This window comes from Carcharhinus amblyrhynchos, chromosome 1, assembly GCF_965287045.1.
Source record: "Carcharhinus amblyrhynchos chromosome 1, sCarAmb.v2.hapA, whole genome shotgun sequence".
In the NCBI taxonomy this organism is placed as follows: domain Eukaryota; kingdom Metazoa; phylum Chordata; class Chondrichthyes; order Carcharhiniformes; family Carcharhinidae; genus Carcharhinus; species Carcharhinus amblyrhynchos.
The window spans coordinates 126,841,879-126,865,971 of record NC_137324.1 but is presented as its reverse complement, the minus strand read 5'-3'; the positions used below and the strand labels follow the sequence as shown (position 1 = coordinate 126,865,971).

The following is a 24,093-nucleotide window of genomic DNA, read 5'->3' as shown; positions in this document are numbered from 1 at the left end:
TTTTTTATTATCATGAAAGGTGTTTTGCCATTGATGAAAACCTGGTAGTGTAAAGGAGGCATGTAATTAAAATGTCTTGAAGCCATGTATCAGCTTTGCTGGATGAAGTGTTCATTCCAATGCCTGACAGTTTTACTGAAATCCAGTCACAACCTAAGGAGGAATGAAAGTACTGTCAACAATCACTGCCAAAGATGAACCATAAGACCTCAAGAGTGACCTGATCAGCTGTTTCACAAGTTGAAAGGGTAATCCAGTACAATTTTTGTTTCTGCAAAGTCCTACACAGAATGAGCAAAAAACGTTATTGCTGAAATCATTAGATTCAAATCCGATAATCCTTGTGGGATTTGTTGCAAGATCCAATAAAAAGAGAGAAATGCAGATTTTCAATATTAAGGCAAGCAAATAACAGATTTTGAGCCAGGCAGCCATCCATCTGTTCACATTGTCATTCCTGTACTGGTCTCCTCTTCACTCGGAAAGCTGCACACGTTCATTTTTGCTGGCATTTGTACACAAAACAAATAAAAGGTGACTCACCGCCACAGAGAACTTTCCAGAACCTTCCCCATATCTGAATGGAAGAGTTTTGTGAGAATCAAGATCACCTGCAAAGCACATTAGAAATGCAAAGTGAGTGTAAATTAAAGCAGTACAAAATCCTAACATGCCAACATTCACAAAATCAATCTAAAAACATCTGGAATGCTAATAGGTTTCTTTAAAGGATATCAAATTTCACAGTTAAGATCATAGAACCTCTACAATTCAGGAGGCGGCCATTCAGCCTATTGAGTCTGTACCTATCACAATTCCACCATGCCCTATTCCTGTAATCCCACATATATCCCCTGACATTGGGGTCAATTCAGCATGGCCAATCAATCTAACCCACACGTGTTGGGACTGTGGGAGGAAACCACAGCAACAGAAAACCCACACAGACATGGGAAGAATATGCAAACTTCACACAGACAGTGACCCAAGGCCGGAATTGAACCTAGGTCCATGGCATTGTGAGGCAGCAGTGCTAACCACTGTGCCACCATGCTGCCCCAGCATTCAAATAGAGAAGTGGCAAATTGTCATATATTGTGATGTAGTGCACTATTAAGCTACATATGCAAAGATGGCTACAGGGTCAAAGATTTCCATATCTCACTGCCATTCAGTGAGCTTTGTTGGAATACCACTTAGGTGGGCTCTGAGTCAGGACAAAGTTGAGCTCAGCTACCACGCCCACTAAGCCTTCCCCACTCTTCATTAACCTGCTGATCTCAACACCATCATCACACCGTATAGAAATAGACTGCCTAGCCCATCAAGTCTTCACGCTATGAAAGACCTGGTTCAATCCCATTCGTCTGGCCCATGCCCTTTAATATTTCTACATTCAATCAATATTGTAATCCCTTTGTAACAGAATTTATTGGCTCTATTTCAACAGAAAATTCTACATTCTCATCATAATTTGTATGCAAAGAAAGGTTTTTATAAAAACATCACCCCTTCAATTCATTTTAGGATGATCTTAAATTTGTGCTTTTTTTTAACCAATTTGTCAACCAGTGGGAAATACCATCCAAGGCCTGGAAATGCAAAGACAATTGATCTCAGTGAATGCAGGAATATCGAGAACCTGTGCTCTGGATCATGCTGAATAACTAGGGTCCAGGGTTGAGAGACAAGAGGAGGTTCACTATTTTACATTTCATTGATATGCATTCAAACCGTAATGGATACGTCTTGAATAATTGCCAGAGAAGCATCTATGATTCCAATGTGGTTCTGATGTGATAATTTGCTAACTTTTGTCTTAAATCACAGTGTGATTAATAATACTGCCATAACACCGAATACAACCTTTTAATTTATACTCCTGTACCTCTGTCTCAAGTATACGAATAATGTTTTGTGCAATATCATGCTTCAAAGCACATGAAGCAGACTAGAAAGGTATGAGAAAATGGGGTATTTTGTTCTTCCTCTGATCCCAAGTAACCATTAATTGTACAAAAGCAGAAAACGCTGGAAAATTTCAGCATGTATGACAGTATCTATGGAGAGAGAACAGAGTCTGGATTACTCTGGTTCAGAAGCAGCCATGAACAAGTTTTTTCATCAAATCAGCCCAAAAGCCTCACCTGTTACCCAATAAACACCAATTACAGGAGGAATTCTATTAGTCTTTGGGTGAGACATTCTAGCAGTGAAGGGACTGTCTAAGGACCATTTTCTGGTTACCATGCTTGATCCCCCAATTAGTGCTCTCCAACAAATAAACAGATCACATTGCTGTTTGCGGGACCTATCCATCGAGAACAAAATGGCTATGTTTGCCCATGTAGCAACAGCCACTACCCATCAAAGACATTGAAGCACACTAGGAATCTATTGCTCCTTATTTCATCCTGAGTATCCATTATTTAAATATGAACTTTACACTGAGCAGATTGTTTAACTGCAGGGAAGTTGCATTACATCCAATCTTCCCCTCAATTGATATCCATGCACATACATTTCAAATAGGGTGTTTGGATTGCAAATGTGCGTGAGAAGCTCAAGCAATCTTCTCCTTGTAAATCACAGTACTGAGCTCAATTGTACGAACCCTCCCATCACCCAGCTGATCAGCACCAGCCTGACTTTTCCTGCCCTGTAAAGCTCCGCCCTTCATTGGCTGCACTCACAGAGCAAACGGGGCAGTCTGTTGTCAAGACTAAATTTTTGCAAAAATCATTTGTAACAGCAGCAGATGTAGTTGGCAGAGTCACAATGACAGTGGCAATGACGCCACCACACACCTGCCTGTAAACAAACTTGACAAAGAGACTTTACCATGGTCACAAAGCCCTTTTCAAGCAGAGTTATTTCAGTAAAACTAAACAGGAGGATTAATAGAGCCTATGTGAAGTTGTTAGATGCCAGTCTCATGGTGCTACAGTGAAGCCAGTATTATTAATGTTTTTACACCATTCAAGGAAGAACACTGTGGATTAAGAAGCATCTCATCACTTTATGGGTCAACTTGTTCAGTAGTTTCGAGTCATATGAAAAAACACTGCTGTGTAAGTGTGTTCTGGCTAGTTTGCTTCTGCATTTCTACAGATGTTCAATGGAATTTGATGTTGAAGGGAAGGAGGCAAGTGTGTATCAAGTTCACTGAAGTACTATTTGTACACACTAGTGCTGCTTTGAAACTGTTACACGAAAGGTACACAGCATGTGTAGAATAACTGTCAAGCCAGGGAACTGGCTGGCAGAAAACCATTTAAACAGCTGCCATCACCATGTTAAAGATTTCCAAGAAGGCTCAGCAGACTGTAATATGCCTCTATTTATTAACAGGAAAAAGTGTCCTTACATGACTTATTAAAACATAACCCATTGAGCATGACTGAAGAATTTGGCACCTCTTCCAAACAGTCATATTGGACTCAGAACATTCATTCCATTTCTCGCAGCACACAAGCTGCCAGAACTGATGAAGTTATCCAGCACTCGCGTTTATTTCAGATTTCCAGCATTTGCAGTAATCTGCTTCTATGCAATTGATTTCAGTTGTCCTAAGTTAAGCAGGGGAGCAATCAGCCGAGGTGACTCTTGAAGCAGGACATGATTGGACTCAGCTCTGATACCCACATGGTCGAACAAACTCCGTTTTGACCAAAGTACTAGATGCCATCTGGCATGGAGAGGTTACATTCCAGCACCAGAAGAGGTAGTAGTAACACAAAAAAAATTTGCATGCAAAAGTAAAAAGCACGCAGATTTTGGAAATCTTTTAAGTGTTGGAAGGAGTTAACAAACACTGGGTGAATGAAGGGACTGTTGACTATAATACCCAGCACATCCACTGATAGTCCTGACATGATGAAATAGGTTTGCATTTTCTTTCTTTTATTTGTCACTACTACAGAGCAAGAAAGGAGGAAAACCATTCTGATTAGCAGCTTAGTCTTAAACCGCTGTCGTATATAAAACCTCTTTTGCACAAAGTTGGCAAGACTGTGTTAGCATTACGCATCTTTCAAAACTGAAGAATACTATTAGACAGAAGTTTGCAAACAGAGCACGCATTTTAATTTGTCGGAGTGAATAGCAGCTGTTGCTAAGCATTTGTTAAATCAGTTAGCAGTTATCTCCTTTATTGTGTAACATTCTTCCCATCGCTACACCACTTACTCCATTCCTTATTACGGTATGCAGTCACTTATTCAAGATTAAGGGGAGACAAAGATGATCTGATGGCCTATAACGCAATACACATGGCCTGGGAAATCTGGGTTTTTTCAGCATGGTGGCACAGTGGTTAGGTTCGATTCCTGGCTTAGGTCACTGTCTGCGTGGAGTTTGCATGTTCTCCCAGTGTCTGCGTGGGTGTCCTCCAGGTGCTCCGGTTTCCTCCCGTGGTTTGAAAGACGTGCTGGTTAGGTTTATTGACCTAAACAGGCACCAGAGTGTGGCAACTAGGGGAATTTCACAGCAAGCCTTACTTGCGACTAATAAATAAAATTTAGCTTGTTTTCAATTATAAATACTGTTTTCCAGGACAACCCAAAATGAAGCAGTAGGAGGCATTTTGTAGGAGGTATTTATGTCTCCAATGTAAGAGGTATGGTAGGAGGCGTTTTGCTGCACTGCAGTTACACATGTCTTATGCTCCAACCAATTCATTCCCACCCTCCCAGTCCAAGTGGATTAAATACATAGCTCAAAGGATCTATTGCCTTCCTCATACCAAGAGTCTCCTTTTGCTTCAATCGTGTTTGTCTCACAAGCTAACATTCATATTCTGTCAACATTTGGGTAGTGCTAGTGAAACCAAGTAGGACCTGCTGAATGTGAGTTCTATGAATGAAACTCTATAAATGGAAATAATCTAAAGATGAATCTTGAAAATTTCAAGTGATGGGGCTGTGACTTGTTCCTTTGGCAGCTCTTTCCATTGTTGGGACTGTGCTTGTCCCCACCAACTCTCATAATTTGACACCACCCATCTTCCACACCATCACAGGCCTTCAGTTTTGTTCTTTTTCCATTCTCCACCATTTCACTGACTAAAAAGTTACTACATTTCTAACTTTCCCAATTCTGATGGAAAGTCACCACTTGAAATGTTGGCCTGGATTTTCACCAAGTAGGGTTGACTTGGGAACCAGTTAAAAGTGGTGGGCTGATCCAAAGGTCCTCCCCATGCCCTGCTCTCCCAACCATCCGCTAATATCTACTCATGCCCCTCTACCATGCTATAGCACTTTCATGTCCATTGACCTATTATACACTGCATAGAACTAAAACACCCTACAACATTAGCAAGGTGTGTAAAAAAAAAACTTTAAAATAGTTTATTCATAACTTTCTCCTGTGTTCAAAAAAGCTATTTCACTACCAGCTAATAAAAGTGTCAATAAAAGTCTCTTAAAAACACCAATAACAAAAATCACATACCCTTGAAACCACTTAGCATTGTGGAGGTGGCGGCAGCAATCAGAGAGGCTGATCTATCAAGCAATATTTTCTCTGGGCTGCAGGAGTTTCAACAAGAATAATAGCTGTCTGGGCTCTCAGGACAGAGAGAACATTGCTTGATTGACAGCTAAGACTCATTGCTCTCTGCTGTCAATTTCACAGTATTTGGTAGCTGGTAGTGAAATTATTTTTCTCAGCATAGCAGAAAGTTATGAATGTATTACATTTTAAAGCTTTTTTTCCTCAAAACACATTTTACTGGCACCAAAGAGTTCACTGGTTCTAGACAATATATAATAGGTCTATAGGCATGAAAGTGCCATAGCTTGACACAGACAGCAAGGAGGGATGTAGGGATGAGGCATGAGGTGGTATGGATGGGGCATGGGAAGTATTTGAAGGATGAGGAGATAAGGGTTGGAGTACTTGTGTTTTCATTTTAACTGGAACAAAGTCACAAGCATTAAGGCAGGCCTTTCAAACAGCCTGCCTCCACATCTGATAGCTCCTTTGAGTACCTCCAAAACTTTTTCCTGGGTTTGGTAATCCGACACCAGCAGCCTGCACCTGCTCCCAGCAACCAAGATCAAGCTTTTGCACGCACATTCTCCTAAGGGCCAAGCCTGTAATTTTCCCTGATTCCCACTATCAATCCAGATTGTTGACTCTCTACACAGATGCAACCAAAGCTGCTGAGTATTTCCAGCATTGTCTGTTTTTAGTACAGATTTCCATCATTCACAACATTTTCCTGTTATATTTTTAACACCGAGCTATCCAGTATAGTCTCACAGGATGGGAGACATGTTTCCATACCATTACAATAAATCATCATGTTTCCAGAAATATGAATATTCTTGCTGCAGAGCCACCTGCAACCGCTTAAAAAGCAGGTGCATTTTTCTTCAGGGACAGGAAGCAGCAGCACTGTGGAGCAGAGGTTGGCAAGAGTGCACAACCTGCAGAGCAACTATCAAGGTTTTCGAATCCATTGATGTGGAAAATCCACAACCAACTGCCAAAAAAAGTCTCCAAAAGTTCCATCCACCTGACACTTCCCATTTAACGATCACTGGAAGTGGACAGTTCTCGATTTGCACAGTCCACAGTTGGCAAGGGAAACAGAAAATGATAGTAGTCAGGTGGGTAGAACCAAAAATGACACCAGGAAAGTAAAAATGCCATTCATTGAAACCTTTTTGTTCCAGCTTTTTTCAAGCAGGAGCACTGGTCTTCCAGGATTCAAGTCCAAGATCATAACAGACAACAAAGCAGCAGAAAATTGGCAAAACCTACAGCCACTTTGCTACATTTTGGCTACTGTTCACTCAAGTGCATAAAGGGCCATAGTGAAACACAAGTCATAAACCCTCACTCTCAATCATCTCAGGAAAGCAGCCACACAATTATCCTGTATGATTGAAGTCTGGCAACCTTCGTCCCACCTTTTCTTTACAATCATTGTAATATATCTAATTTTGAAGAAGCAGCAACCTACAGGAAATTCAGCAATGTGCACCTTATTTCCCCACACCAGTTCAGTATGAACTACAATAAATGCAATTAAGCTGGACAACTCATTATATGTAATCTCACAATTTTTTCTACCAAGGATAGGAATACTCAGCATCATTTCATATCTTGTTTAATTTAGATGTGATTCAAACTGTTAATGTAGACGAAGAGCATTGCCATAATCACTAAACATGCTTTATTTGGCCTTTCAAAACAGATGACTCCTGTTCAACCCTGGCTATTCAGCAAGGCCCCCAAGTTGCTGCAATTAAGCAACAGCAGAAGTTAGGTCAAAGCCTTGCTTGAATCTGAGAATAATGTCCAGCACTTGGGATTTGTAAAGAACATCAGGATGCTGTCGGCACACAGTCACATTTTTTACTCTTTATCTCATAGATATGGTGTCTGACCCTATCATTAAAAAAAAAAATCAAAGAACAAGCAAAAGCCACTCAGCTAAATGAAGTTCATCATCATCATCTTTAAAGTGATAAAAGGATTCAATTGAATAGATACAGAGAAACTATTTCCTCTTGTGGGGGAACCCAGGTCTAGGAGGCACAATCTTAATAGTAGTTAAGTCATTTAGGAAGCACTATTTTACAGAGAGAATATGTGGGTTCAACCCAAATTGGGACTGGATACTGAGTTTGAGACTATTTGGTTTAGCCTGAGATTATTTCCAGGCAAAGGGAGTGGAATTGGTGGCAAAAGTATAAGGTTTGTGTTTGAAGATGAAGGCTTCAATCTTTCATGATGTTTGGCTGGAGTAAATTATAGTACCTCCAGGCTGAATGTTGAACATGTAACTACCTCTTCCATTGTAAGATCCAGCTGAATTTTAAACATCACAAATGTTTTTATCTGACTAGCTGTTGAGAGCAGCTTTAAATTAAAACTGTTTTGATTTATCTGATTTGATTTACTGGCTTTTCTGTCTCACTTTTAACTATTATCTTGCCCCTACCTTATCAATACTCATTCACAGCCTTTATACCTCACTGATGTGACTATTTAAACACCGTTTTTGTAGTTTGTAACAATCTGAATTTCTCTCATGATTGCTTGTAGCACACCCCACATAATGTCATGTTCCTCTCTGCACTCTCTAACACAGTTGATTGGAATATTCACACTATCTGTGCTCCTTGTGTTTGTGGGATCTGCACACAGCAAGTTAAAACAGCTTTCTGTTGAACCATGTTGCTTTGTGAAGCAGGCCTAAGGCAGAAGATGAGGAACTGAAGGAATGTGTGACCGTCACTCACCCACGTTAATGGACTTTGAAATGTTGATCTGGTCACTGGATTGAGGTAGGGGTGGAGAGGGCTAATGTTGCAGAAGTGGAAGCAGCACACTATTTCACAAAGAGAGTATGAGATTACAGATTCGGCTATACTGAGTTTGTAATGGGAAGAGCTTAAGTGGATCATATAACCATGACAATGGAATGATTAGCAGAGGCTGTAAGCACATCTTCTTGGCTCTATATTGGTACTTTGCAGTTGTTTTGTGTCTCTTCGAGGTCATTTTACATGTCTCTTGATGTATTATGATTAGATTCTAGGATGCATAAAATTTAGAGGTCAAGGGTAAAATTGGTGCAAGAGCTTTGATAAACCATAGAATATTGAAGTCACAGCAAATTGTGAAGGGCTTTAAAAATGAGCTCTTAGTGTGTCGTGAACTCAATAAAAAAGTTGCGTAATCATACTGGAATTGTGTAGTATAATTTACTGAAGTACTCATATCGGATTGTGTAACATGAGCTTGTTCAAAGACCCAATTTTGCAGTTGTTGCCACCTTTGTCTATGTTCTTTGGTGTTTAAAGTAATGAAACACATTAGAACACAAAGACATGCATGACTTTTTTTTTCCTGGTGTAGTGATCACTACCTGAAATATGGTGTGGCCAGGGCATCGTAAAATCTTAACAAAATCACTCAAATCTTATATTCTGCTGTTCCAGCTCAACATTCCTTTACACTGTTTCAGTCTCCATTAGACATTGAAAGTGATGACTCCCAGATCCCTTTCTAACTCCACCACCCTCCGCCCCCCCCGCCCCACACATTGCATTCAATATTGCTTTTCTTATTATTTCCAGCTCTATTATAAATTGTAATGGAGACACATGCAGTTACATCCTTTGAGGTAAAGGATGTGAGGGAGCCCATCATATTATTCAGATCCACTGACTAAGGTCAAACCAAAGCCAGACTTCTCCCTTAGGAATGAACAATAGCCATTCAATGCTTTGAAAGAATATCAAGAGAGCCAGTCAGGAATTAAATACATGCTGACTTATGCAAAACGTTGAAGGGCAAGGGAGAAATGTATTGCAAAGGCAACTTGCAAGCATCCTCAGTCTGCATCACAATTGCATTCAGGTAGGCAGGCAGGCACCTTTCTAAATCACTTAATGTGTTTTCACAAGCAACGTATAGAAATTTGTAAAAAATATAAAGAGATTGATTTTTAATGATCCCTAACAGGAAACAACAGCCACTATAGTCATTTGATTTACAGCTAGCACTGCTTTGAACAGGAGACTTGAGTTAATCTGATTTGCCCACTCACTGTATGCAATAGTCATTGTAACCAAAAAATTAATGAGCACCCAACATCTTCACAAGAAAGTCCGCAGCAGTGGTAGGACACCTAATGGCCCAAGGATTGAGTCGTGGTCATGAAGGCCATGATACTGAACGTCTCCCATTTTTGTTAACAGTGCAAACATTAATTGAAGCAACTTGAAGTTTCCGACAGCTGTGGTACCATTAACAACAAAAAGAGGCAATAGAGGCTGGGGCAGTTTCAATAAGGTAATAAGTATAATGTGAATTTTGTCAACTCCTACTGCAGTATAGTGGATGTCTTTATGCTTTGGCAGTTTTGTTTATGTTGCAAAGTGAGATGTTGATTGGGTGCAGGCCTAAAAATGTCTTTTAAAATACTGAACTGCTTAAAATACACATTTGACACATTTTAAGTAGCATCTTTATGAGTGTCTTATATGGTGATGACCAATGGTCAGTGACATTTTGTGAAAGAGATGGCAGTCTAAGTTATAAGCAAGGACATTGCAAGTGATGGGGTCTTAATATTTACTTTCCTGTTTGCAGACCTTAGTGAAAGATGGTGTATCTAAATCTTGCCCCACTAGATTGTGAAAGGTCAAAGAAGAGCAGGGAAGTTTTCTATGGTGTCCTATGCAATACTTACCTCTCAACCAACGTTATTAAACAGATTATCTCACTGGTGCTCGTTGATCTTGCTGTGTGAAAGTAACATACTCAAGTCGCCTGAAGTATACTTCTGCAGTGCTCACTTTCACTCATCTGCTGCCTATGTATCATGCACATGGGATCAAGCCAGAAATGGGGCCTAATTTATTTTGATGAGGCTCAAGCAGTAAAATAACCCAGGCCTCCATTGACAAACAGGGGTGAGCCTGCCACCTTTACATCTGAGTTTCTTAAATTTGGAACTTTGGTTCTATTTACCACAGATAGGCCAAATAGGAGGGAACATACAGCCTGATTCTTCAACCTCAATACAAAACGTACAGCCTTATACAAAAACAGAAAATACTGGAAACTCTCAGCAAGTCTGACAGCATCTGGCTTTGCATCTGAATGACACTTCATCAGAGCTGCAGACAAAAGAAAATCAGACGAGAGGCTTGAAAAGCTAGCTTATTCTATCTCCACAGATGCAGTCAGATAGGCTGAGATTTTCCAGAATTTTCTGTTTTTGTTTCAGATCCAGCATCTGCAATAATTTGCTTTTAGCTTTATAGTGCATCAATCATGACTCAGCTGAGTCTGAAGGTTCTGGATTCAAGTCCAACCCCAGAACTTCAATAACAAAAATCAAAGCTGACACACACAGTGCAATTCTAAAGAAGTGCTTCGCTGTCGGAGGTGTTATTTTTCAGATGAAACATTCAATCGAGGGTCTGTTTACTCTCTCAGGTGGACTCCATTTTGAACAGCAGCAAGGTGTCTTGACCTATATTTATCCCTCAATCAACTTCACAAAACACAGATTACTTGGTCATCATCTCATTGCTCTTTGTAGAAGATGGCTGTGCACAAACTTACTGACATATTCCCCGGAGTATAACAGTGATTACACTTCAAAAACACTTAATTAGCTGTAAGGCGTTTTGAGTTGACCGGTGGACGTTGTGAAAGATGCTATATAAATGCAAGTCTTTGTTCTTCCTCTCCTGTTTCAAGATAACTTTGAAGAAATTTGAGTCAAATTCCTGTGGTAAGCATGACTGCTGTGATGATCTCCTGTCACAGTGACGTACTTCACAGATTCCAGTCCTGCTTGGGGTAAGTGATTGAGAGCTGTGTCTGGGAAGGAAACTGGGTGATTGATCGTCAGTAGACATCTTTAACTTAAAGCTCAGAGACCAGGGGGCTCCAATCAATCATGTTTTCAGTCCGCAGTAAGTATCAGCTTTGCAGCCAGCTTCCAGAGAGGTTTCTGTTTACAGTTTTCTATCAAGCCAACAGGGAAGCTGAGACAGAAAGAAAATAAATTTACTTGCTGCAGCTTCACACCCAGGGATTGCTACTAGATTTTTTTTGTACTATCAAAGGTGGTAGGGAAAGTATAGGAGTTAGTTGAATGACTCTGTTAAGTGGACATGAGGATCCCGATACATAATTGACCCCCACCCATTTATCATGCTGCAGGCAACACTTTAATTCATGCCACCTGCTTCTTTGCACGACTCCTGCACAGTTCATTATCTGCATGCATCAGCAAGTGGCTCAATATCACGAGTTGCAAAAGTTACTCGACAGCAGCCCAGTGCTCTCAAAGCAGACGTGTATTGTAGTTGCAAGTGGTGGGAAGCCTTTGAATAATTCCTATGGTACTTTGAGCAAAGTTTGAACATGTGAGACAGCATGTGTCCAGCTTTTTAGACACTGCACTGGAGGGCTTGTTGTGAGGCAGAGAGGAGAAAAAGAGCAGAACAAGAGTCAGCACTTCGTGAAAACTAAGCATAAGGATCTTTTTACCTACATTATTGATGTGAACCAAAACTCTGGTTTTTCACCCTCGATTTTCAGATTTTTCAACCTCAGTGGCATTCTTGGCCATGGTGGGCCAAACAAAAGTGGTACAAAAAGACTACCGGAGAATGTAGGAATTGTGACTGCTTTTAAGAAAGTAGGCATTCACTTGCATGATGCGCTCTATGACCATACGCCAACGGCACATGAAGGAGTGGAATCTCTTTTGGTTCACAAAAATGATCAAGTTCACAAAGCTCATGCATGGCACAATGCATGCAGTCACTGGTACCCCACAATCCATGCCAAACCCTCATGCTTATTCTACTTTTTTATCTCTGGCAAAAGGAAATGAGCTGAAGCTGTCCATCTGTGTAAAGTCAGCCTGCACTACAAACTGTGACATGTTGCTTGTAGCCTGAAAGGAGCCAGATGCATAAACGTTAAGAGCCGCAGTCACTTTGACAGCAACAAGCAAAGCTTTTTTGCTCTGTTTTGAGATGTCATTGTGGCTACAGCAGTGGGCACAGCCAGTGATAAATTTGGTGCAATGAAGATGCCTTGTACATTGGCCCTCACTGAAGCTTAGATAAGAGAATTGCTCCCTGAAATTCCTTGGTGGATATGGCCTGCTGCAGCACATGCTGCTTCCTCTCCTCCTTTTTTCTGGCAGCTTATCTTGCTCCTTGTGTTTTCTCTTCATTCTCCATTCCATGTGAAACTTTGAGAATAAACCCTGCAAGTTCATCCATGTGCGGGAGTAATTTGTTTCAGCACAAGTTTTTGGATGAACTTCAGCAGCAACCAGAGCACTCCCTGAAGAGTAACTATTCAAATTTTAACCATGTACAGGAAAGCTCCAAAAACATATGTAACTTCACATTTAGTCAAAAGTTGCGCTTGCCCCGTGTGCAGTGGGGGCGGGGGGTGGGAGGTGGTGGTGGTGCGGAAAGACTGCTGCTCTAGTGCTTCACGCCATGTAATATCATGTTCAGTTGCACAAAGTTAAAATAGGGCATTGGCTTGAGGATATAGTTCAAAAAAATCGTACACTAACATCAAATTAGCTCTGCATAGTGATAAACAGCATTTTCTACCTACCTTGCATTCTACACAAACTTATTTATCAAGATGGTATCCTGTAAAGTTAGGGTGGGATACTCCAATCTCATTCACTGTAGGAATTGTCAACAGTTGGGACAGATATTTGATGCACCAGCAAAAGATCCATTGGTTTTAAGAATTTTTGCATGTTAGTGGCCACGTGGTGCTTAAAAGGCAGATGCCACAGAACCCAAGCTAATACTCAAAAATTTTCCGGTGTTGATTTTATAACTCCCAGAGCAGGTTCTTCAGATAACAGTTGGAAACATTTAACATTTGTCTGATTGGCACTTACTGGTTACTTCTTTTCATTTGTGCTTATTAACTTTCTTGAGGCCTTGCTTCAATTGGCAGACTCCACATTTTTAAAACAAACCTGACCATTTGTTGACAATATCATCTCTGAATATCTCAATAGTGTATTGTACACCAACCATAACTGTGAGAGCTTCACTGAGTCAGACTGATAAGTTAATGGCGATTGGTGCAGAATTATGGGCAAATGGAAAGTGGGGGCAGGGAACAAGAGAGAAAGGTCTGTTATATGGTAGAAAGCAGGAGTGATTTAATAACGAAAGGAATGATGGTGTAGGATGGGAGGCATATTGGAGCAATCTTTTGCTTCTTTTACTTGCCCTATTGTCACCTCTTTTGCCATGTAAAATTGTCCTTTATGTTCTTCCCTTCCTACCCCACATTTTCCCCTGGCTCTGTACTTACTAAAATCTCTTAAATCTCTATTTTTTTTTCCAGTTCTGGTGAAAAATCATCAATATTAATATTACTATGACTTCACTCTCCACAGATGCTACTTCACTTGCTGAGAGTTTGCAGTATTTTCTGCTTTCTTTAAAATGGGGAGAGTAGCCTATGAAGGATTTCAATCTATAGTATATCCTGCGAGATGTTGATTCCCCAGTCACTATACAGTACGCTGTGTTTAAATATTGACAAAAATATAACCCAAGAAAAATGGAGAAACAAGGCAGTCCTTCAATTTAAAAAAAACAGTTATTATCTGATGAGAATAACATATAATTAAATAAGAACAGCAGCATGAATTTCAAGAGCTACACTAATCTGAAGAGAAGCAAAAAATTACAATTAGATTGCAACATTTCAAATAAAAACAACATTCTATCTGAATCATGTACGTCTTGATCAAAACCTGTAAACCATACATAAAAAAAGGCCCACTCAGAGTTTTGGGTAATCAAATCGACAATGAAAACAGCATAAACTGCAAACACAGCAGGACAAACAACACCTAAAAGAGAAAGGCAGGCTAATATTTCGGGTTGAAATGACTACCCACCTGGCTTTGTGCTAATTTGTCACAGTGGGATCACTACCATCTGGTTTTGGCACTACCATCCTGGGCTCCACATTAAGTATTTTTCTACGTGTATCTTTTTACTTGTGTAAAAGCATATTCAATGCACCTAACATCTGGTTTAAGCTGACAGTGGATAAGCATTTACAGTGACCACCACCTTCTTGAGAGCAATTGGGGATAGACAATCAATGCCCACATCCCACGTAATAATTCTTAAAATAGGAACCAAAAAAAAGGTTGGATGCATTTTCAACATGGTTTTGATGTGGGTGGTTGGCCTCTTAAACTGCTCTGTGCCCATTTTCAATAAAGAGAAAGGGCACAATGAGGTCCAATTTCACCTTCATTGTATTGTATTACAACCTGTACAAATAGAGTTGCACAGTTATAAGCTCCATCCCCCTCATGGTCAGTAACTTGGCAGCTACACCCAGTCAATGAAAATATATTAGAAACAAATCACACTGGCAGTACCAACATTTAAAATGAAAACCTGCAGATCTAATTCCTAAGTCAATGGGAATCAGGCTATTTAGTTACAAAGCAAAAGGTCACTAAATGGTCAGATTCTGTCATTCCAAAATTTACAGTTGTTAATTTAGTATGAAACTTGAGTTAAATTATTTTTCAAATATTACAAAATCTGAGAAGTTCAATGATGAGGTTTGTAGAACAAGTGCTGGGCAGCTAATAATAACATTCATCCCACAAAATGAAATCTAAACACAGACACCTATAACTAAAACAAAGGAAAAAAACATTCATGTAAAATGTAAGGATTTGTCCATTTCAAGCTGGCTTTCATTCACTTTGGGTGTTGCTATAAAAAAGGTAATAGAAGGTTTGACATTGAATTTCCTCTCCATTGATTATTCATGTAGTTGATATGCTATTGTCAGCTTTCTACTGGCACCTGAATTTAAGATGACCCCCATTGAAAATGGGTGTTATGATTCTCCAATTGGCTCAATAAGCACATACCCTGGCATGCGATTCAACTGTGCACACAAAAAAAAACCGTATCTGATTCCTGACTGGGACACAACCTTGGTTAAGGGAAAAATAACTGCCAGAATTCCAACTTTAATTGCTGTCTTTCAGTGCATTGCACAAGTGGTCACACATGTTAATAAGCTATTCAACTAAGACCGATTCTGTCCTTACTCAACCATTGATACATGCTTGTTCAGAACACACTAACTTGTAGGGATTAGGAGCGAGACCCTGACTGATGTTCCCTTTGCCTATCTGATAGCTATGAAAACCAATTAGCATCTTTGCTGTTGTTTCCTGAGTGAGTTTATCAAAGCAAGCGCAGACTGGGGATCAAACGCTGAATGCTCCGAGTCTGTAAAGCATAGTATCACATTGGGTCCTCTGATGGTAATAGCTTTGACAGAGGCTGGATTCAGTTCAAACAATAATTAAATCTTTCAGAATGAAATTTGAACTTTTATTTTACAGGTCTGTTATTTTAAACCAAATTATGACAATAATTCACAGTTGCATCGCCCCAATTGTGCTGAACATTTTACATAACAATGTGGCCATGCCAGAGAAATGCGATACTGGACTACATTCTCAGACCCCTGCACTGGGGTCACACAGGGTTAGTGGATCACAGGGGAGAGGTTTGGTGCACTTATCAGCAAGAACCCCCCTTGTAATTTTCCGAACACCCCAGAACATAATCTGGTTCCTGTCCAACAAGGGCAGGAAACTGATTAGCATATGTAAATCTCCACTTGAAGTATTTAAAGGGTGGTGCAGTGACACAGTGGTTAGCACTGCTGCCTCTCAGCGCCAGGGACCAGAGTTCAATTCCTGGTTGGAGTCACTGTCTGTGAGGAGTCTGCACGTTCTCCCACTGTGTGCATGGGTTTTCTCCAGATGCTCCAGTTTCCTCCCATTGTCTGAAAGACATGTTGGTATGGTGCATTGGCCATACTAAATTATCTCCTGCAGTGTAGCTGAACAGGTGTCAGAGTGTGACGATTAGCCATTTTCACAGTAACTTCATTGCAGTGTTAACGTAAGCCTTCTTGTGACACTACTAAATAAAACTTTTAAAAACATGCATAGTCAATTTCAAGCCAGATTCTCCTGGCTCCTGAAAGCATCCGACTCCTGGGAGCAGCAGGAACACAGTCTGAATCACTGCTGGTTTCCACAAACGGAGACTAGGTGTTATAGTCAAGCCCAGAGATTGGAGGCATTTAGCCTCTGTGTGGTTAGAAAAATGGCTGAGTAGTGACATGGAACAATATCCGGGCACTGCTGACTTGACAGGTTGCACTGCCATGGTGCCAGGACTGGTGCAACTGCCAGGACAACACTGTCAAGATGCCATTGCATGGGTGCCAGATTGGCAGTGCCAAAGTGGGGGGCCTGGGCTCAGGAGTGGGGGTCTTAGCCAGTGAGCTGAGGGGGGGGTAAAGATCAGGATGCCTTTTAAAAATCTCTAAGGAGCCAGCCTTTGCTGCTATCTTTAGGTACCCACTCCAAAAATAATTCTAAATGTGGGAGAATTCAGTGATAATCTCCTCAGGCTCCAAAAAATATGTGGATGTATTGCAAACTGAAGTGCGCTCACTGGCCCTTCAGCGGGAATCTCACTGCTTTTCCTGTTGGGGAGAAGAAGAAATTTTTGGGAGACTTCCACTCGGTATATTCATTGGACCATAAGACGCTCACATTTTTCCTGGGGGAAAGAAAACATCACTCAAAATTGTTGTGTTTTATGGACTGAACGTTATGCTGAAATATTTCCTTTTAAAACCCTGGTGTATCTTACATTCCAATGAGTTTTACAGTCAGCAAACGTTGGTTATTACCACCTAAGCAAACTGCCCTCTCATTGTAGAACTCGGCCTTTTTCCTTTCAATTGATTAAAATAGAATGATTATTAGACAAGTTCTCCCTTAGGCTGGCAATTTGCTCCACTAGATTGCCACTCAGGCATTGAAGACTTAACATTTACCCTATAGTAATCAGACCTATCAACATGAGGCACAAAGCTGCTGAAATGCAACAATCAACTGGATGATTTGCTCACAATCCAAACTGTATGCTTTTGATACTTACTTTCCACAGATTGAAACAACAGCAAAATATGAATTACATACACCATCAGCAACATGGCAAATTTTGCCTTAAAATAACAGAGTAGGGGTTTTGGACACCTCAAGGGAAAACTAAGCACAGTTGCAACTGAAAACAGGGAATGCTTGACTGGTACAGTACTTAATCAACTGCCAGTCATTTACACAAGAGTGAAACTTAAAACCCTCCTTCACATTACTGGTTGTCTTTCAAGGCTAAAATTTACTGCAGAAATGCAGCCTGCAAGAACTTTGTCCTTGGCTTTCAGGCTTCCAGTGAACTTGAAATCTGAGAAACAATCCCAACCTAACGTGACTGAGAAGTGGCTGGAGAAATCATTCAGAAAAACTAGTTCAAATGCAACAATAGAGAATACACAGGTAACACCTCTGAGTAAATAACAAACTTCACTTTTTGACAATGAGCTCAACTCAGTCCAAGCTCCATCCTACTGTTTTTAGCATCAAAAAAACAAAATCAATCACTCTGGAAGTCACAAACAGGGTTTTATTGTTTATAAGAGTCACAGAAATACACAGCAGAGAACGAGACCATGCAGTCTATTGTTTTCTGCCAGCTGCGCGCTTTCGCGTTCAGGGTGCATTTTGGCCAATGATCTGACTTCAGTACATTACGATTGAGCATCTGATTAAAGTTAATGGGCCCCTCACAGCACCCCTTTGTTTTGGGAAAGGAGTGCATCAGGGCTGCCCTATATCTGGCTAGTTATATCCTATTTAAATGGAGCCTTTCCTGCACCTTCTGTGGAGGAAGTTGTCAGGATTAATTCTGCATGAGCTGGAAATTTGGGTGGTCGTTTCAGCCTAGGTTGATGTGTTCCACATATTCATAGGTCCCTGGCTGACCTGTGGAAGACATGCAAATACCAGGAAGTGCATTCTACTGCATCCTCTGCAAGGATCAACTGGGACAAGTGTCCAGGACTCCTGGTCAGTGAAAGGTGGACTCCTTACAAAGGAGCTCAGGCTTTTCACCTGGAGCAAAATCAGTCTCCTCTACCTAGGAGTCCATCTGTGCCCTGCTGAGGAATCCTAGCCAGCAAACTGGCAGGAGCTGGAGGCCAAAGTTCCCACTCATCTGAAATATTGGACAGGCCACTTTGAGTGTGGTCCTACAGGGGTCATGTGTGGGTCATAAGCCAGCTGATCAACCCTATGTCACTTTGACCCTGGAGTATAATCACAAAAATGCAAAAGATGGTCATCAACTTCATCTGGGTCAAAAGACTGCACTGGGTCCCTGCTGAGGTGCTGAGTCTATCACTTAGGGGGAGTGGTCAGGTGCTGGTGTGTGTCTCCACATCCAGATAACAAGCAACCTTCCGCTTCAGATCCTACAGCAATAACTTTACACTGAGCCCCTTCCTAGATGGTATTCCTTGGTGGTCTTCCGCCAGCCATACTGCCTGAATTATGACGTGCAGCTCCTGTTTACAGTTTCTTATAGCTTGTAGTTTCTCATAGGCATTGCCCATCTTTCACCTGAACCTGTCCAAAGTCTGGAATGCTATTATCTCATGCCAGAGTTCTTCCCCATGAGGAATGGTGGCTGTAATCAGGGAACGTCTGCTCAGGAATCCACATCTCCACATTATAACTTCAGGTGGCTGGTGGTGAGGAGAGATATGGCTGCTGGAGTGACCTGAATCAGGGATGTGACGGGTGATGGATGAGTGGCCAGGATGACCCCTTGGAACTGGTGCATTGGCTGTTGGTGGGCATCCAGCTCACAGCTGATGTCACCCATCCCTTAAAATGGTGCTGCTCAGCCTCGATGGCACGCAGCTCTTGAAGAAGCAGAAACTAGAAGCAGAAGTAGATCATTCAGCCCTTCGAGCCTGCTCTGCCATTCATTTCAATGATGGCTGATTATTAAATTCAATATCCTGAACACCACCTCACCCCACCCTGCCCCCCCAGCCATATCCCTTTAGCCCCAAGAGCTTACCTAATTTCACCTTGAAATCAGACAATGTTTTGATCTCAACTACTTTCTGTAGTAGTGAATTCCACACATTCACCTCTCTGGATGGAGAAATTCCTTCTCACCTCAGTTCTAAAAGGTTTACTCCTTATTCTCAAACTATGACCCTGAGTTCTGGACTACCCCACTATTGGGAGCATTCTTTCTGAATCTACCCTGTCTAACCCCGGTAGAATTTTAAGTTTCTATGAGATACCCTCTCTCTCTTCTAAACTCCAGTGAATATAATGCTAACCAAATTAGTCTCTCCTCATATGGAAGACTTGCCATCCCAGGCATCAGCCTGGTAAACCATTGCTGTGCTCCCTCAATAACAAAGGCATCCTTCCTCAGATAAGGACACCAAAACTACACACAATATTCCAGGTCTGGTCTCACCAATTCCTTATACAATTGCAGCCCACCCCTATACTCAAATCCTCTCGCTGTGAAGGCCAACATTCCATTTGCCTTCTTCACTGCCTGCTGTACATGCATGCTTATTTTCAACGACTGATGCATAAAGAAACCAAGGTCTCACTGAGTGTCCACTTCTCCCAATTTACACCCATTCAAGTACTAATCTGTCTTCACATTATTGCTACCAAAGTGGATAGCCTCACATTTATCTACAATGTACTGCAAGTGCCATGCATATGCCCACACACGAGCCTGTCCAAATCACGCTGAAGCATCTCTTACTCCTTACAGCTCACCTTCCCACCCAACTTTATATAGTCTGCAAATTTTGAGATAATACACACAGTTCCCTCTTTCAAATCATTCATATGTAACGTGAACAATTGGGGTCCTAGCACAGATGGCTGTAGAAACCCACTAGTCACTGACTGCCAATCAGAAAAGGGCACATTTATGCCAATTCTTTGCTTTCTAACTGCTAATCAGCTTTCTATCCATCTGAAGACATTACCTGCAATCCCATTTCCTGTAACTTTACATTGCAGTCTATTATGTGAGACCTTGTCGAAAGCCTTCTGAAAGGATACTCAGGTACTCCTGCTCAGACAGAATTTCATAATGGTCATACGCCTTGAACCCTCCCTTGTGTCTTGATGCCCCACAATCGGATTTGCATCACAGAAATGCCCTCCGTGGTTTTTAGCACAATGCAGAGGAGTTTCCTGCATGGGTTGCTGCTGCATAACTTTCATCTCTTTGTCTTGTTGCCCAGTGGTCCCAATGGAGAGAATGAACAGTGCCTCACTCACTCACTTACCTGCACTGCTCTCTGTGCAGGAGCTCTGCCCCTTATCATCAGCAGTCTCATGCAACTGTAGGTTGCACAAATCTATGGACTTCTAAGAAGCACATGTGTTTTGTGGTCTTGTGAAGTCAGTGGACCACATTTATGTAAGCTTCCTAGGCTTCGCCCCTTTTTAGTTTTCTGAAAATTCTGTTACTTTCATTTTGGCAACAAGTGGTCGAGGGGGTCATTGGTCCTGACTGTCTCCCCTTCTTCTACGGCAATGTATGCTGCCAGGTGTCCCTGGAAAAGGAGCACATGGTGTCTGCTGACACCATCAGGGCCTTCCGTGGCCAGTGGGCACTGTGGCAACCCCTTTAATCATGTCTTGTTTTTGTGTTTTAAATTTCCTTTGAGATTCTGCTTATTTTGGTGCATTACCTCTTTAAGAAACTGCATGTTGATTTACCTCACAGTTTGTTGATTTAGTTTATTTGGTTAATGAAAGGAAGCACACACAGGCATATCAGGACATGTAATTAAGGTGCTAGCCCAGACTAATTGCACTGAGACACTCTGTCTACCACAACTCTCATAGATAATGGGCTCTCTGGCTATGTAGAAATGGCTTTATTCATACCTTATCAAGATGCAGATTGGTGGTATGCACCAGGAGACACCCTCCACCTGCTGACAGCAGGAAATGACCATATACAGGTGGTCTTGCATAGCCATAGTGGGAATGATAAGGTAATGAGACCCAAATGGATGATGATATTTGAGATATTACATTTTATTTCAAGGGATCAGGGTTAGAAAGGCGTATAAAGTCACAGCTCATAAGGATATCATTGCTGCAGCCAGGGAAGGGTGACATGGTCAGTCACAAGAAGTTGTGTGGAAGAACTTGTTCAGAAGACTGACCACCACCTGGAAATGAGTTCTGGCATGCAGGTTTGACTGTGCAACTGGTGTTGTAAACATATGCTATTCTTAGTAGGAACTGGAAATTGTATCCAAAGTTGTTTCATGTCATTGATTGCGGAATGCAGACTGTTGCAACATAGTCCCTTTGAGGACTACATGATTAGGTTAGACCCCAAAGAGAAGCCAGCAGGAAGACGGACCAACTGGGAGCAAGGGCACACATCCTGGGACAGGGGAGACCCTCAGTTGAAGCTAGGAAGGGGAGAAGAGAGTATTGACTCTGTCAGATGTTTACCTTGTACATGTACTGTATTAGTTAATGAACCATTTTTGGTTAGAAGTCGCCTCCCAATTTACTACATAGACCTTAGAGGGAAGTGAGATGTCCTGTTTAATAGTTGTATAGTTTCTTTCTGTGTTGTCACCATTCAATGATTCCACATGACTCCATCTCAGCAGAAGAACTAGTATTGAACTATATACAACTCCAATGACTGGGGGATCTCTCAATGAGCTGCTGTAACTATTCAAGTAAGGCAGAGAATTTAATCGCCAATATATTCCTAATCTGCAACAGGTACGAGGGCCCTGGTTGCAGATCCTTTGGGTCAACACTCCACTCAATGAATGAAGAGGCTGCAGAGAGGGGAAGCTCTACAAAAAAGGAAGAAAGAGGATGGCTTTCCACCAAAGACCCAACACCTATGGGTTTCCACAGAGGACCTCACCCAGAAAGAATGCCATAGGTGACTCAGATTCAGCCAAGATGGTGGTCATGGAATTGTCCCACCACCTCAAGAAAACCTGGGGCCTGACACGAGAACAAGAATGGTGCTGCTGGTGGCCATTAAGATAACAATCTGCATAAAAATCAAAATATTCTAGGTGTGAGCTAATGATGCATCAACTATCAGCTAGTACGTTGCCCATCATTGCATGTGGGAAGTGATGAAGCCGCTTCATACGAGGAGAGGCAACGGGCATTGAGTTCTCTCCATTCAGGGAAGAGGATTAGAGTATGACTTCCCAGGATATTAGCTCCCAATTGTGCAGGGAACCAGCAATTGCACGCACATCACTCTGTGGTCTCTGCATCAATGGAGAAAAGTACTGAACCACAAGATCGACCATTCCACCAATTGCAGCTGATGTGTGCAATCATACAGAAACAGTGTCAGTCAATGGTCACAATCCCAACAGGCACAATGCCTCCATCCAGAGACAGTCTGCTGTTCCTGTAAGTTTGGGGTCTCATGAAGAACTGGAGAGTGGCTGGAAGAGATACCCACTCCTACTTTTGGCTGATAACTGTCCACCTCCCAATCGTGCAAGAACAATGGGAATATAAAACTCCCTAAGGCAGAGGATTGGCATACTAAAGCAATGCTTCCACTGCTCGGACCACTCTGGTGGTCGTGGACGATGCTATGGGGAATCCTCTAGTACACACTGGTGCGGTTCTCTCCAAGTTTGTGATGGCCCTCTGCATCCTCTATAGAATCACCATCATGAGGGCATAGCTCTTGCCATCATATACCTGGCGGTCGATTCAAGAGGAGTAAGTGGCAGTGCAGTGACAGAGAAGTTGCAGTCAGGACCGCTATGCTCTGGCTGAGCTGCTAAAGATCACTCGCCCACACTCTACTTCCCATAAGAGAGCATCCCCTCCCTGGCAAAGCTCACTATTCCTCAATTTATAGGACACTCCATTACCTGGTCAAGATCATTTAATAAAAGTCACAACGAATAATCTTTCCGTAACACCTTTAACCAAAGTCACATTTCAGACAAACAACTTGTGCATTCCCTTTGCCTGTCCTCGTCCTCTGATTGTCTTGATGTCCACTTTGCTAAATAGTGATTTTTTTAGACCACCGGCTGGAAGCCTGAATGGAATATTTTAAGAACATAAGAACATAAGAAATAGGAGCAGGAGTAGGCCATCTAGCCCTTCGAGCCTGCCCCGCCATTCAATAAGATCATGGCTGATCTGTCGTGGCTCAGTTCCACTTTCCCGCCCTCTCCCCATAACCCTTAATCCCCTCTCTTATCAAGAACCCATCAACCCGCTTCTTAAAAATATTGAGCGAGGCAGCCTCCACCACTTCAACGGGCAGAGAATTCCAGAGATTCACCACCCTTTGAGTGAAGAAGTTCCTCCTCAACTCCGTTCTAAACCGCCTCCCCTTTATCTTGAGGCTGTGCCCCCTAGTCCTACTGTCTTTTTTGAGCGGGAAGAGTCTCTCCACCTCTATCCTATCCATCCCATTCATCATCTTATACGTCTCAATGAGATCTCCCCTCATTCTTCTAAACTCTAACGAGTACAAGCCTAGTTTATTCAGCCTCTCCTCATAGCTCAATCCCCTCAACTCCGGTATCAGCCTAGTAAACCTCCTCTGCACTCCC

At 41.8% G+C, this 24,093-nt stretch overlaps 2 protein-coding genes across 4 annotated transcripts in view; both read right to left on the bottom strand.

Moving 5' to 3' along the window:
• tada2b (transcriptional adaptor 2B) overlaps positions 1 to 24,093 on the bottom strand; it is a 177,003-nt gene that overhangs the window by 22,812 nt on the left and 130,098 nt on the right. Inside the window, exon 3 of the mRNA XM_080192249.1 lies at positions 544 to 611. The gene's annotated coding sequence lies outside the window, so the exon portion shown is untranslated. The remainder of the gene's footprint in view (positions 1 to 543; positions 612 to 24,093) is intronic.
• The window catches only part of sorcs2 (sortilin-related VPS10 domain containing receptor 2), a 591,285-nt gene that overhangs the window by 494,446 nt on the left and 72,746 nt on the right, over positions 1 to 24,093 (bottom strand). For all 3 annotated transcript variants that reach the window (XM_080192200.1, XM_080192208.1, XM_080192218.1), the window contains exon 2: positions 544 to 611. In XM_080192200.1, the coding sequence (XP_080048326.1) occupies positions 544 to 611 (68 nt within the window). The remainder of the gene's footprint in view (positions 1 to 543; positions 612 to 24,093) is intronic.